The sequence below is a fragment of the Diadema antillarum genome, unplaced genomic scaffold (genome assembly GCF_040938485.1).
Source record: "Diadema antillarum isolate AM-2024a unplaced genomic scaffold, OU_Dant_1.0 scf00000219, whole genome shotgun sequence".
Classification (NCBI taxonomy): Eukaryota; Metazoa; Echinodermata; class Echinoidea; order Diadematoida; family Diadematidae; genus Diadema; species Diadema antillarum.
This window is the reverse complement of record NW_027271108.1, coordinates 184,715-200,863: the sequence shown is the minus strand read 5'-3', so window position 1 is coordinate 200,863 and position 16,149 is coordinate 184,715. Positions and strand designations below refer to the sequence as shown.

General features: G+C 38.6%; 1 protein-coding gene across 2 annotated transcripts in view; it reads right to left on the bottom strand.

Annotated features, from left to right (window-relative positions):
- Window positions 1-16,149, bottom strand: part of LOC139724525 (alpha-N-acetylgalactosaminide alpha-2,6-sialyltransferase 2-like) — a 42,343-nt gene that overhangs the window by 16,179 nt on the left and 10,015 nt on the right. The window contains exons 1-6 of one of the 2 annotated variants that reach the window (XM_071635657.1): window positions 10,921-11,558; window positions 7,158-7,289; window positions 5,601-5,841; window positions 4,926-5,094; window positions 2,940-3,120; window positions 165-303 (exon numbers count right to left, since the gene is read on the bottom strand). In XM_071635657.1, the coding sequence (XP_071491758.1) occupies window positions 165-303; window positions 2,940-3,120; window positions 4,926-5,094; window positions 5,601-5,841; window positions 7,158-7,289; window positions 10,921-10,973 (915 nt within the window). In that variant the 5' untranslated portion in view covers window positions 10,974-11,558. Of the gene's footprint in view, window positions 1-164; window positions 304-2,939; window positions 3,121-4,925; window positions 5,095-5,600; window positions 5,842-7,157; window positions 7,290-10,920; window positions 11,559-16,149 lie in introns of those variants that run through there. The other variant, XM_071635659.1, reaches the window with a different exon arrangement.

Sequence of the window (16,149 nt, the reverse complement as noted above, 5' to 3'; positions counted from 1 at the left end):
AAAACACAAAAATATTTTTGCTTGCCATGTTCCAGTAGTTGATGTCTTGATTCCATGGAATTAAAACATGAAAAAACTCATCTCATCTGGACAAGCGTGAAAAATTAGTCGCGCGAAAATATCCACTTTTACGGTAGCACTGCACATGCAATCCTCATTCATACCTCATCCCCTTTGGGTATGTGAAATCCTGTTCTTCGGCTCAGCGCCATTGTATTGCTCAGCGTTACCATGGTGAAGCAGTAGAATGATGTCTTCCTGCCAACATCCTGCTCGTAATTGTCGGTAATCGCTGCGTTGACTCTGTATCAACATTACAGGAGTGTTGAAGAAAAATAAAAAGAAGAGTAAAAATCCAGGCTACTGGAATACACAATACCACTGTCATGTCCCACTACTGGACAGCTCTGCTATTACCACATCAAGTTTGGGTCCAGTATAGAATAAAGGTAAAGTTTCCTGACCAAGAATCACATTAGCTATAATTCTAATCAACACCATATATAGACTTTTTTCACTAATTATTGGGTCGTCTGTGATGTAGTGGGGGGGGGGGGAGAGGGGGCTGGGCTGTAATGGGAATCTACTTGCAGTCCCTTTATGGTAACTTTGTCTTTCCATGATATGTGAATGATATAAAGAGCAAACATTAAGTTCTTGTAATCTTTAATATGAAATGGCCATATTTCTATTCAGATTATTTCTTTCACCTAATGATTATTCCATACAGCCTCTGAAACAATCCCAAACTTGTTACAATTCTATGAACACTCTGTAATCAAGAGATGGTTGTACCTTTTAAAATTCAAGTTCATAAAATAAGTCAATTCATTTTGTTGTTGTTTCTTCAGGAAATGATGGATGCTTGGTGACAACGCCGAGGGGATATATGTGTACAGATGATTGTAATAAATAATGTATATAATAATAATAATAATAATAATAATAATAATAATAATAACAATAATAATAATATCATCTTATTTATCCAGGGTAGCCTCTTCAGTGTCGCCACTGCTCTACCAGTGATATTGCATTATAATTCTGGTGCATAAACAATTGAACTACAGCAAATGTACAGTATGTTCAAATTGCACATAACATTCACACATACTCAACTAGATTAAATATTGTGCTCTCATTCCACTATTCTTATATTTCACTTATTGCAAGTATGCATGGTCATGCACAGTAAAGACCCCTCTTCACAAAACAAACAAACAAACAAACATAATGAAGACAATCTTGCCAGTAGATGATTTAACCTGTCAAGTCCTGGGGTAATCATGCTGCAGAAATAATTATATATTTTTAATAGCATCATTAAATTGGCAACCCTGAATTTTACTGCATATCATATTGAAGAAAGATTAACATGGGACTGGCTAACTTCATTACATCTATACAAAAACACTTAGACATGTATGCCACTTTGAGAGAGAAAAGAGAACTTCCACCTCCAAAACAATTGTTGCCAATCCATGATCCACTTATTGATATAGGGATGGAGAGGCTTTTAAAATTCTGCAACCTGAGCAGAAGTTATGAAAAAATAGGGATCAAATTTCTGAATTTCAGATTTCTGAACCTTATGAAGAGTAAATCATATCAGGATGAAGATACACCTCTAAATCACAGGATTTGGGGGACTTGATGTATTAAAAAATGCACTCTCTGTGACAAAAAATTGAGGCAAACTTTGAAGGGTACTCCTTAAATCTGTGTACAGGCATGTGTGTGTGACCAACAGACAGAGAGAGTATACTGTTTGAACAAGCACTTTGATGTACAAATTCGTGGAAGCGCTTCCCAAACAACCACATCAATCAAATCAAGGGCCAGCTAAACTATTGCGGAAAAAAACTTGAATGTGACTTTGTGGCAGGGAAATCAAATTAACGTGACCCGCTATTCACCTTTGTTAACGAATCTAAAATACTGGTACTGTAATACTAAAACACTGCTTGGACTGCTTTCATTTTATCTGCTTTACACTATATATGATATTTTCAGTATTCTATACCCAAACTCCACTTTTTTACTACAATCAACTTCATATCAGTAGAGTTTCCCTTTAAAGGGGAGTTTACTCCTAGATACATGTCTAGTGTGCACAAAGGGTAAATCTGTCTAATTTTACTTAAATCCATGTTCAATCACTGCTAGATAAGAAGTTTACAACAGTTTGTGATGTCATAGTAGTGGAGCAATACAAAGAAAATATTGAGAACATTTTACAAACTGTAGTTCTTCATCAAAGTGCTCATTCCCTTGACCTGTTACTGACACACGTCAGGGATAAATTATTTTTTTCCTGCCTTCGAAATGACCGATGTCAAGTGTTCGTTTACTATGCTACAAAAATGAAAATATGTGGAATTTCCTTTCTATTTTCTTTGTTATGATCCACTTCTTTGACATGAACTGTTGTAAACTCCTCATCAAGTGAAACACAGATATTACCAAAACTTGTCGATTAACAAGAAAAAAACACTGAGAAGTGCATGGCATTAAAAAAAAAAGCAAATGGAAAAAAAAGCTGGGAATAATTTTCCAACTCAGATTTAATTAGCAATTTCAGCTGATTAACAATATTTCAAATGGTATCCTGTGCACTTTTATGGAAGAAAACTGCTACACACAAGTTAGCTTGTGTAGCAGTGGTGTAAAAATGGATAGCAAATAGCGATGCAATACCAGGGAAATTATTCCCTGAAAAGGATTACACAAGTTGAGCATAACATTATCAAATAATCACAATTACTGTACGACTTTAGACTATAACCTATCTTGACTCCATTTAAACTCTTTGTAACCAATGCCTTACTCCTTTTTGTCTACAGTTGATGCCAGGAGTCCCACTGGGTACCACATCGAGAGGCGATGATAACAGAAAAACAAGTCGGGTATAAGTGTAAGAAGACAGAGACGAGGCCTACCTGAAGACGTAATCGTGTGCATCAATTTCCGCTCCTTTGCGCGAGCCATTTAGGATGCCCCCGTTGCCAATGACAGCGCATCTGATGCAATCGCTTTGCGGCGGCTCTCCGTTCTTCAGCCTGTCGTCAAACATGTAGCCATTGTTCGGCGAGTTCAGCTGAGTCAGCAGGTTGCGGATGTCTGAGGTTGAAACAGTGAAGACGGAAACCCGTAATGAAATGACGTAAAACCAGAAATATTTGCACCATGAAATTTTTGCAAAAAAATGTTTGCAAATTTGACCCAATAGCCTTTTATGCGGTATAAAATTTTTGCAAATTGCCACTGGCATTTAATGCTTATTGTGCAGGCAAGAACTTTTGTTTGCATTGTACTTTCACAAATCTTGGCTCCTCAGGAAATTCGTGAACATTTCATGCACCAAAAAAATTTATGGTTTCACAGTACAAACAGACTTCGCACAGGGCACTCACTGGAAGGTGAGTTCCTGACAACTTGGCATTAATTATAATCTTTCTGGCATCAGCCAATCAGAAAATTACGTTTGGAGACTCTCTCTTGAAATTTTCCACAGCAATGAATGCATTTTCTTTTTGTCAAGAACAGGAAGGACCCATATCTGGGCTGTTTTAGAGGGGAAAGTAACCTCGCGAACCACTGTCAGATAATAGCAGCAGGCTCTTTTCTTTACACACTCAAAATGATCCATCACGCCCCTAATGCTCATTGGTGCTAGATCCAGAGGGGGGCGCAACGGGCGTGCGCCCCCTCTTTATTTTTGGTTAAAACAAAAGAAATAAAAAGAAAAAATGGGGGGCGTGCGCCCCCCTTTAATTTTGTAACGGCACCTCCCCTTTACGGAATTCCTGGATCCGCCCCTGATTTAGTCTGTATGCACAGTGATGAATGAGCGTCTTTTTTCTACTACATAAACATCAACCTGAGGAGACACCTTCCTTGCATTCAAACCTTGCATAAACAAAAGACACATTTTGGTCCTTATTTGTCATTTTCAGCTAACAAGTTGTGGGCTAAGTTTGTCAACTTTAGCCCACAACTTTTTTGTGTCTTGTTCACACTTTATTCATGCTGACAATTTCCTACTGTGAGCCTCAGCATGAAATGAATCATGTGTATAAACCAATCACTAACCTACTTCAATCAAAAGATGATTACCACAGGCTTCAATCATTACAACAGAAAGGAGCTAGAAAAGCATACGGAGAGAGCTGACCTCTGTCGAGCAAGCAGCTCAATTCCACCCATAAATATATGCCGAAAATCACCCAAATTTCCCAATATAGAAGCCTTTTGTTTACGTCATCAGCTCCCAGTTGTGCAGTGCCTTCTCTGAGGAGAGCACATGCTTTGGTGCGCGTATGTAAAACTCCAGTACGCACAGATTGAATTCCCAAGTTCATTGACCCCATATGCCAACAGATCAAAAATCCTTCAAAAATCCACAAAAATTTGCAGATCACTACCAAAATTTGACCAGCTGTTCCTTGTGTCATCATCAACTTTAAGTGCAAGTTTTATTCATATTGCAACTTTTTGAGTTATTTTGCAAACAGACAAACAAACCAACGTTGATAAAAACATAAGGTCTTCCCTTGGCGGAGGTAATAATCCTGGACTTATTCACTAAGGGTTACCTCCTTTTCCCTAGAGTTGCCCAATTATCGATCCTAGTTGCCAAGAACTTGCTTTTACACCTGGCTTGAATGGAAAACATGGTAGGTGAAACATTACCCCTGGATTCATGCACTGGGTAGGAATGGAATCATGCATAGAGATCTCCTGTGAGGCTAAAGAGACAAGAGCCTGCTCCACAAGCCAATTGGTCAGGGTGGCAAAGCGAGACTGCAACACCATCAGAGAGAGGTGTCATTCACGCCCCCCCCCCCCCAACCATGTGATTCCCTCCCCCTAACCCCTTCCCACCGGCCAGATGGCAGAGGCTGTATCAGTGAGGTTCCACCCACCTGTGTGGTTTGTGCCTCTCCAACCGTTGATGCCCTTGAACTGGGTCAGCCGCTGGTATTCGCTGGCATTGAAGTGCTTGTCCCACATCAGGATGGGAATGTCTGGCACCAGCTTCTTACCCACGACAGGGTCACTCAGCAGTTTCTTCCGCACTGTCGTTGGACACCTCTGCAAATCAATCATGGAAATACACTTCCATAATTTCAGAAGCTACACATATTATTACAGGAAAAACATTGTGCAAATCATTCCGACATAAATGAACATTCATATGAACACATCATGTCCTTACATACATACATACATACATACATACATACATACATGTATACATATGTTTATAAATTAACACACAACCAAACACATTCTGAATAAGAATAATTACTGATGGGAATACATGTAAACCTGTCCACTGAATTTCTTTTCACTGAAAAAAAAAGGGTCCAAAAAGTTGAAAATTCTCTTCTCAGCAGTGTTACAAGAACATTTTAACATTTTCCTTCAATAATTTATCAAACAGACCCCTCCTCACTCTTACAAGGAACAAAACACAATGTCTCCTAAACCAAAAAAGCATATAAACAAACAAACAAAAAAGACAGTGAAAATTAAAAGAAAGGGTCTTGTCAAATTCCAAACTATTTTGTTTTTATGGCACTCATTGTAACGCTTACCATGTACTTTTCATGCTGGTCATCGTGCCTGTATTTCCTCTCTTCGACCACCACTTTCTCCAGTGGTAGCTCAGGGGCCACAAGAAAGTTCTCCTCTGCGATTTCTTCGAATGCTGCCCTCAACACCGACGCATTCAGAAGGCGGTTGGGATTGTTGGCGTCCCCAATCATGCCCGGGATCTGCGCATGTTGCCCAGTGTCTTCTCCTCTTGCTATATAGCTTGATATTGGAATGGCAAATCTGGAAGGAATTAAAAAAAAAAAAAAAAAAAATCAATGTAAGCATTGCCAATCTTGTCATCACGAAAGAAGGACTACATATAGTAACACTGTAAAGAAAGAAAATTTTTGAGGCATGGCACAACCTTTGAAAGATGTGCAGTGTTCACCCCAGATGGTGGGGAGTCTTAAACAGTCACGGCACAAAGGCACATAGCACGGGTCTGGGTTGAGTCTTGGGTAGGTTTGAGGTAAAGATCGTGCTAGCAGCATTGCGTGCTAGACAGCCTAGCGTGAGACTAGAATCCCTTCATCAGCATAAGTCTAGTACAACTCTTGGAGGTTTACGTTAGCACAACTCTTGGAGGTTGTGCTAGACTCGCACTTGATGAAGGGATTCTGAGCGTTCTCTGGGGTGAACACAGTACACACACTTCTGGTGACCCGCACTCTCTGTGGCGCAGTGCACATTGTGTATACATGTATGTGCACATGAAAAACTGCTGCCTCTCTCAAGGAGAAACGCCCAACCACTGACTTGTTTTGCTCTCTAAACTTTATGCCATTCATACCTTTCCTATGTCTCTAATATTATCCCCCAAAATTTAACTGATCTACTTCTCTGAGTACTCTCATCTCTTACAAAACATATAAAGGCATAAAAAACTTAAAGAGGAAATCTAGCCCAAATATAACTTGGTCTGATAAAAAAAGAGTAAAATCTTACAAGTTCAGTGGTTAAAATTTGACTGAAATCGGATGAAAAAAAGGGAAGTTATGACATCTTGAAGTTCTGCTAATTTCTGCAAAACAGTTCTTGTACAGTGGATATGAATATGCAAATGAGTAAGCCTACCATGTCATACCCTCAACATTTTCCATTGATCGTGTAAAAAAACTGACGAAAATTCAATGTTTCTGTCATTGAAGTCTGAAACATGACGTTATTTTAGGTTGAATAACTTCAGAATAGTGATCAGTTAGATATACCAGGATTTGATCTTTGGGCATAATTGTGTTTGAATGAAAAACTTGAAATTTCAAAATTTTATGTACATGTATAAACTATCTGGTAAGTTGTGAGGGAATGACATGCTCACTTTGCCATGAATTTGTATCATATTGACTGTTCAAGAACTGTTTCCCCGAAAAATAGCGAAACTTCTGTCATAACTTCCTTATTTTTCATCCGATTTCGATCAAATTTATACCATTGGACTCGTAATATTTTACTCTTTCTTATCAGACTAACTTATATTTGGACTGGATTTCCCCCTTTAATGGAACCTTTAATAGGCTGTAATGGTCACTATGGTTTATACCAAACTAGCACCTTACCTAGTAAAGTCTTTGGAGTGAATAGTTCTCTGGAGTAGGTCCCTTGTGCCGTCACTGATATTGAGGATGACGAGAACACCAGTCAGACACAGGAGGAGGCAAAAGAGGTATATGTACTTCCCCTGCTGCATGCTGTAAAATGTGAAAGGAAGACGCACAGAAACAAAGTACCAGTCATTGGCCAATGTAAACCATGATAAACGGTGAATAACTTACTTCTGGATGAAATTAAAGTCCGCAAACCAGGTGTGGGTATCCTCATTAGCCTGGTAGATTTCGCTTTAATCCATTAGGAAAATGATGGGATGGGTAGTCATTCACAATGTTCTCCACTGTCTGATCAGGATTAACTTAATGATTATACTAGCAATGATAAAAATCTGTAAAACAAGCAGCAAGAGTGAGTCGTGATAGTAATGTTAAAATTGTACAAAGAGAGTAGCAGCATTACCTCAAAAAGAAAGACTTTCAAATGTTGGCACAAAATTAGGATGTCATATTCCATTAAAATTAATGGACCCACACCTGCCAATACATGTACCTACTGGTATTTAAAGCATTTGAAGAAATGCTGCAACAGTGTGTGAGGCAGTTTAAAGGACAAGTTCACCCTCATAGACATGTGGGTTGAGTGAAAGCAGCAATATTAGTAGAACACATCAGTGAGAGTTTGAGCAAAATCGGACAATCCGTTAAAAAGTTATGAATTTTTAAAGTTTCTGATCAGTCACGGCTGGATGAATAGACTACTATAGCTTGTGATGTCACATGAGTACAACAATATAAAGAAAGAATAAAGAAAATTCAACATATTTCCATTTTTCTCGCATAACAAAAGAACACTCGACTTCTCTCTTTCAGAAGGCAGGGGGAATAATATTACCCTTAACATACGTCAGTAGCAAGTCAAAGAAATGTGCACTTTATTCAAAAAGTAAAGTTTTGTGAAATTCTCTTTTTGTTTTCCTTATATAGTTGTACGCATGTGACATCACACACTGTAGTAGTCTTCTCTTCCAGCAGTGACTGCGCATATACTTAAAATATTCGTAACTTTTGAACGGATTGTCCAATTTTCCAAAAACTTTCACTGATGTGTTCTACTAATATTGCTGCATTCTCTCAATCCTTATGTATATGAAGGTGGACTTGTCCTTTAAAGTGAATACAGGGTGTCCACAATACTAAATATTTCTTTACACTGTACATTGTATATCTGAATACTGGTGGCGGGGATTGATTTATCATCTGTGTTCCCCATTTTACACTACCTACAAGAGGTCCTGTAGAGTATCTGCATGTGATAACATTGGTTTATATTTTGGATATAAAATCTATCCTCCAGTGATTAAATGAAAGAGCTTCACGTGATTATACGTATTTTCAGCTCTGTCAGAATACTGGCATACTTGACACTCCATGGCGTAATACTTGCAAAATGGCACCATATTTATGACAGCATTTTTCAAGTATTGGTGAAATGATGTCACAAATCAATTGTGACATCACACAGCAATTCTGACATCGTGCACTGCTTTGTATTGTCACTCTGTGAAATGTAACAATCTTTAACAAAGCAAATAGTGGCATCACATAGCAATGCTGACATCATGTGCTGCCTCGTACGGTCAGTGTAGGATCCCTTCACAACATTGCATCCACAGCACAACTTCTTGCCTCACATATTCCCCTTCTGTTGCTTAAAATTTTGATCCAAAATACAAAATGAATATAATACTCTGTCTAATTTTGAGTTTCTGGTTAAAACTACAGGTCTTGGCGTCTCCACAGGGCTGCCCACAGTTTTAACCAGAAACTCTCAAAAACGATTATTCAGCTATTAAAACCCATTTGCCCTCCTTGCTTATGAGATCACTTAAATTTTGTAACTGAGAGTACCGGTACAGCTGTATGTTAATAAAGTGGGCTATGTACTTCTGTGAAGAGACTATTTGAGAAGCTGAGAAATGCCATAAAGCATTAAACTGCTATAACATAGTACATAAAATGAACAATGTATAAATATGTCTACAGTGAACCAGGGAGGTGTTAGATAGAGTAGAAACTAATTTGATCTCTCATTTCAAGTCATGCGCGATATCGCCAAGATGGACAAGTGGTACCCAGGTGCTTTGACACAAGAGGGCATCAGTAATCAAGGATTAGCACTCTCACAGCAGCAATCATGTGAATGGCAATTACAAATGTGTTTGCTTTGAGGTAGAGAACTGAATCAAAAGCAGTGTTAGAATTACACTTTTAACTGCAAAAAGTAGAAAGCATGCTTTAGCTATTACTACTTTGAATATTTGAAAGCTCAAATATGCCAGATTAAAAGGTAAGAAATTAACATACACAGATGTGTGCATCATGGAAAGATATCAACTTTTTTTATTTATTTTATTTTTTTTTTTTTTACGGGGCCTAATTTTTCATTTCATTTCGAGAAGAACAAAAATGTACCTTTGAGTTTCTCCTAATCTGTTCTTTACAAATTCTAGTACAATTGTACTTTCTAGTACAATTGTACTTTATTCAAATTTTGTATTCAAACGCTGCTTCTAACTCATTAGGCGTTTTCACATCAGCCCAATATAAATCCAAGCTCGAGATATTTTTCGCCATTGCGAATTAGCGCGCTATTTCATTTCTTATTCACATCAGCCCGAAGAGAATTAGCCCAAATTTTTGTCGAGCTAATTCGACAGCTGAGTATGTGCAAACAGCATCAGTAATGTGTGTGCCCTTTCAAAAATTCCTCATGATTTGTGTGCAGTTTGCCTCGATCGATCGGGTCACACACGCTAGGCATGAAGGGATGCATCGAGTCATTTTCACATTATCAAATAGCGCGCTACTATCCCGCTATTTCAGAAATTTCCCAAGTTGGACTCAAGAAATTTTCTCGATCAGAGCGATACAATTAGTGCGCTAATTTGTGTTCACATTATCAAATAGCGCGCTATTTCGTGATCAGGTTAATTTCCCAAGTCAGAAAATAGCGCACTATTTCGAAACATCGGGCTGATGTGAAAACGCCTATTGAGAAGTAAAATTTTTTCATGGTCTCTGTATTTCGTCATGCATGACTCCAAAGCGTACAGGAATGTTGGACTTCCCAATGTAATGCTATCGAACCCAAACATGTGTTTGCATGAATTACGAATAACTGTCAATCCTTTCTACTATATAGCAATTCCCTGAGTGTACAGTTTGTACATACTTCACAATATTTTCTTCCCCTTACAGCACAAATGAGGTATGTATTGATCATGGTTTTAGTAGGTCAATGAATTTTCCAAACTTAATCACCTTCACAGAGACGCTCTCTATTTGACTGTTTGGTGAACAACATATGCAACAAAAATACACAGGAATCGTGTCATTAGGAACACTGATACAATAAACTCTCATTACAAGTATGACACAGTAATTTCTCTTGCCCAAGAATGCAAACTTCTTTTAGTATTTCACTGTTTTACTTTTGTTATAACAAAATTTTGATATTATGCAACAAGAACAATGCCAGTTCATTGCTGGTCCCAAAGAGTTTCTTATGACGAGAGTCCACTGTCTGCAGCCTTCCACAACACATGGTCAAGACAGAACCCAGCTAGGAGACAAACTAACTACCACTTGTACTACAGCACAAATTTGGCAAATAATACATCCCATACTATGAAATGGTAACCTGAAATTCAGACAGGAGTGGGATGAAGCTGCCAACTGGACCAATCATGTCATACTGTACAGCACGGCATACCTCAATCGGTTCACCAAGTTGCGGTCGATTCCAAATCCACACATGATATGCATGAGCAGGACAGGTCATTCAAACACAATATAATGGTACAATAGTTTGCATTGTGCTTGACAAAGAGCCAGTTGCTGTTCAGAAAACTCAAAACTGTGAATTGACGACAATAATGACCACAGTCGAACCGTGATAATTCTCCCTTCACGACCAATCAATATCCTGGGTTAGTAATCATCAAATATTAGAATAACTATCTCCCATTGGGCTCAGCTGTGCAAACATTTACTCAAGTTTTGAAATGCCACTGAAATGTCAATACAGTGGAAACTCGATATAACGAGATGGTCGGGACCGAGTCATTTTCCTCGTTATAGCCGATATCTCGTTATATCAGTAGGCATAAAAGAAGGCATAACATAAAGACACTGATTTACACATGTGGGACTACCCATCATATTTCAATCAATACCGATAACTTGGTATTGTGTGTGAGGGAATTACTCACCTTTATGGGTAAGAAGATGTTTTTTCGCCAAGGAAATCCCATATCAAGATTTCTTATTAATTGTAGATGTTTGAATTTGTAAATTTACATAGCTTGCGATTGTATCAAGATCGTTTGTGGATTGGTATGTGGTTATCGTATGGGTGTGTGTTGTGTGGAAAGCTTGAATATGTGACACATTCTGTATGTACATTATGACTGCGTGTGTGTGTGTGTGTGTCTGAAGATGGGGAATTCCCTACGTAGAAAGCCTATCACAGCATCAGATTGCCTCACACCTACTAAACGTCATGATGATGTCATGTATACATATGGCCGTCCCACCACATTTTCTGCATGTATAACTGTGCGCGCACACACACACATACACGTACAACATGCAGTGCTAGCTGGAGTGCACTGAAGAAAATTATTATGTGTGTACAAGACAGTTTTTGGCGCATCAAGCTTTACAATCTCGGAAGATGATTCAAGCACAGGCGAAGTAAAGCTTTACCGAAGGCATTTTGCTTTACCTCGCTATAGCAGGTTTGATTGACTATGTTTTTCTTTGTTTGGAAGTCACAAAATTTATCTCGTTATAGCAGTTATTTCGTTATAGCCGATCTCGCTATAAGAGTAGCATTTTACATAGACTTGTGTGGAAGGAAATTTGGGACCGGGAAAATTTCCTTGTTATAACTGATATCTCGTTATAGCAGTGTTCGTTATACCGAGTTTCCCCTGTACAATGAACATCAGGCACATCCATACTTTACCCCCATGCCAGCAGAAAAGTTGACGATCACTACTTGACAAATCAACAACTTCTCAACAACTGTTCATTTCAGTTTTAGTATGATCTAATGTTGTTTCTCAAACAGCTACATGTATTCGAGGCAAAAAGCATCAAAGGGATCGTATAGTTTTGGTTGAGACCTAATTTCAGGTATCTAACATTTTTAGTGCGATAATGAGAAATCTCTTATGAAATATGAAAGAGCATGTTATTCTATGAGGAATTAATGTTTATTTTGATGAAAATTGGTTTTGAAATGGCTGAGATATCCAAAAAAAGAGCGATTCTAATAAAGAGTGGGACCCACACTTTATCATGATCGCTTTGTTTCACTTTGTTTTGGGATGTTTCAGTCATTCCAAACCCGATTTCCATCAAGTTAACTTTGAATTCCTCTTACAATGGTATGCTCTGTACTATATCATGTGTTTTCTTGGCATCTCGCTAAAAGTTAAAAGCCCAATTCTCATCTCCATCAATACTGTACTATCCCTTTAAACTGCACTTTGCTGAATTAATGCACAAGCCAAAACTGAACTTCCAATTCTGAACAGCTGAAAGCTTAATGCTCTTCACCACATGAACCAAAATGACCTTCCATCTCAGTCTCTCTTGCTCAGTTGAAATCAGTTGATACAGTACGAGTCTCAAGCCTCTACTCGTAAGAGGAAGACAAAAAAATAAATAAATAAAAAATGCAGCAATGCATGGCAAATATTTGAAATACTGTGGTATTTAGGGTGGTAACTCAAACTTAGCACGAATGAATAGGCATGCGAGCTTGAATGTGACTTGTGTCACCAAATATCCCCCACTGCACTGTGGTGTTCTCACAATAGCATGTCCTGACATAATACAACGGTTTGTACTTCGCATCTTCTCCCTGTACATTGCTGTATGCGCAGTGATAACCTCAGTGAGGTGCACTTTCAGGCCAGAAATACCACGGTATTTTGTGAATGACAATGGTCCCAACTGAAATAACTGTTGTACTATTACTGTGGTATTTAGCCTATGAGAATAGTGTCAACAACTTGCCATGGTCCCGTATCGCAGTAACTCTAAATGTGAATGCACAGGCTACAGAGTATAAGTGCCTTGCCTGAGGGGAAAACTGCTGCTGCCAGGTGATTTGAACCATGGACCTCAGGTACAAGAGTCTAGGGTCCTATCCACTGAGCCACAATAGTTTGCTGTGGGTGTCCTATTTTATTCAGTCGTATTTTCTAAACTGACACCCTCACTGAACAGAAAACAGTAGAGCACAGATGTTCTGCTTCACATAGATGGGTAAAGTAAACCAGTGCATAGTGTGCCATTAAGTATGGCACCTTCCCTGGACAGCTTTATACAGGATGTACTTTCACAGACAAGGATATTCCACAATGCCAAAGGGGTCAAAGCCTGTTAGTTTTCTTAAGGCCACCACACACTATATAACTTTCGGTCGCACAACTGACAGACTTTGGATCTGAAATAAGCAAGCATGTTTATTCTGAGGCTGTTGTTATTTATTTCAGATCAAAAGTTGTCATGCAGGCATACAATGAAAGTCGTAGAGTGTGGAGTGGCCTTTAGTCTCAAATAATGATGGCGCTATATTTGATTTGAATTTTAAGTCTTATCAAAGACATCATTATCCAAACCTCTCTGATACCCAAGCACTATCATGCAGGCGAGAGGAACCCTTTGCCTTCAGGAATCTGCTTGGTCATGCACAACGTTGATGAGAATATCTGAACCTAGCAGGGAAGTGGTTAAACATCCTGCTGCAAAAAATCAAAATACTTTGGTGAAAAGCAATGCTTTGCAGTATGACCTGGTTTTGTTTGTGGTACTTTTCCCCTCTAAACTTTAAATATCACAGGAGTTGAACCCTCCCAAACTTGCATACTACAGAGATTAATTAGGTCAAGTAAACACTTTAATCAATATTTTATAACCTGTCCCTCTTTCATAGTGCTGGAATTATTGGAGTACACTGCTTTCCATTGTATTGTCTTCCACATCTACTGTGGAGAACTATTTACTTTTCATCTCCATCCAGACTTTAATGGATTTGCTGATAGTTGTTTTTTTGCACTGCATTTGAATTGATGAAGTAAGTCACATTGTAAACTACCACAAAAGTAAATAGTCTCCTACTGATTGTTGGTTGACCTTACCTGAGTACACAGAAATATGATTTATTGGTGAACATATGGGCATGTTTTTGAAGATAAAGTCAAATACATAATGGAGGAACGTGCATGAAAAGCAGATCCATTAAATAAATCTTCAGGCCTACAAATGGCCTTGCTGACATATGTAAATATCATGAGGTAAAATCTAACCACTTCATGTTGAGATACATGTGAGGCTGACAGTATTATCCACACTGAGGACAGTCACATTGTCTCAACCTGACTCTCTTGTAAAAAAAATAAAATAAAAAAATAGGGATGATCTGACAACAAAGTATGTACATCTGTTATCCTCACTGACCACATATTATGACAAATTTGACTTGACGTCAAGCCTATTGGAGAATGAGCCATATCTGCATCTCTTTCATCTATAGGGGTTTTCATCTTAATCCCTCAGTTATCATCAGTCAGCAGTTTAATAACCTACCCTTTCTCCCACCATCCAATTAAAATGGCCTACTTGATAGCTGGCCTGATGATGACACATTGTGACAATGGGAAGGCTATCAGGGATGGGGGTAAAAGATGAGAGGGATGATTTTCTTGTCTGTACTAAAATTGGACTGCACCTGCGTCTAGCTCCAGACAAAATTCAAACATTTTAAACTCGATTGAAAAGACGGTAGCGTGCTGTGACTTTACCAATGGGACCACACTTTCGGGGGGGCCTGGTCGCACATTGGGAGGAAGGAAGCTGCCTCGCTCAATCATGCTGCCCCTTTCACACTGTCAATCTAATGCGATTGTGGAACACGTTTAACCTGCAGTGTCAAATATACTGCTTTGATAGCATTTCACACAGCAGTACATGTATACCACAACCCAACACATAATTGCAGTTGTCATAGTAACGGTAGGTACCAGCCATTCATCTATGCTTTAAAGCAAATTTGCAATGCTACAACGTGTTAACCTGCAATTTGTAAACATGTAACTTGGGGAACACCTGCGAGCTAAGGGAAGACTTAGAACTATTTATCTGTGTTTATTTATCTATTCATTTATTTTTGCTGAAAATACATGTATCACAAACAAGTGACATATGTATCTACAACAATATCTACAACATTTTCTGTCCAGTCGGGTACATGATAGTCCTAAAACCACGAGTAGCGCCTGTCAGCAAATATGTACACTGAAACATGTACTGTATGCTCATCGGTAACGGTCAACCCTAGTCGAGATTCTTCGGCTGTGTGTGTACCATTAGTCTACATAGAGAGATCAGTGATGAAGCTGTCCACAATTCATTATGAGGATTCTCAATTTGATCTGAGGCAGGTCAGCCTTCCCACTCCATGGTATGCCATGCTACTGGGTCCTCAACACAAGTAAAAGTGTCTCAGTATGCACGTATAGTAGGTATTACATACATGTAGCTATAAGTACTGTAAAAGTGGAATTTTTTGCATGGGCAACCTTTCCCGCTCTGCTGAGTAAGATGAATTTCGTGTGTTTTCATTTTTCGCAGAATCAAAACAGATGGTGTTACATACAAGTACAACAAGTAAATAACATTTGCATACTTTCATTTTTGTGCTAGCTCCTGGGCTTCATTTCATAAAAGATGTTAAGATGGCAACTCTTGCTGGATTGGCAACTTCCCTTAGCAACAGCCAATCAGGAATTTGGATTCTTGTCATTACCATGACAATTGCCATTCCAGCAAGAGTTGCTTTCATATCACCTTTGTACGGAATAGTGTCCTGGTTGTGCAAATTTGCACAAAATTTCCCCTTTTACAGTATCAGGCATTTCGTGCGTGG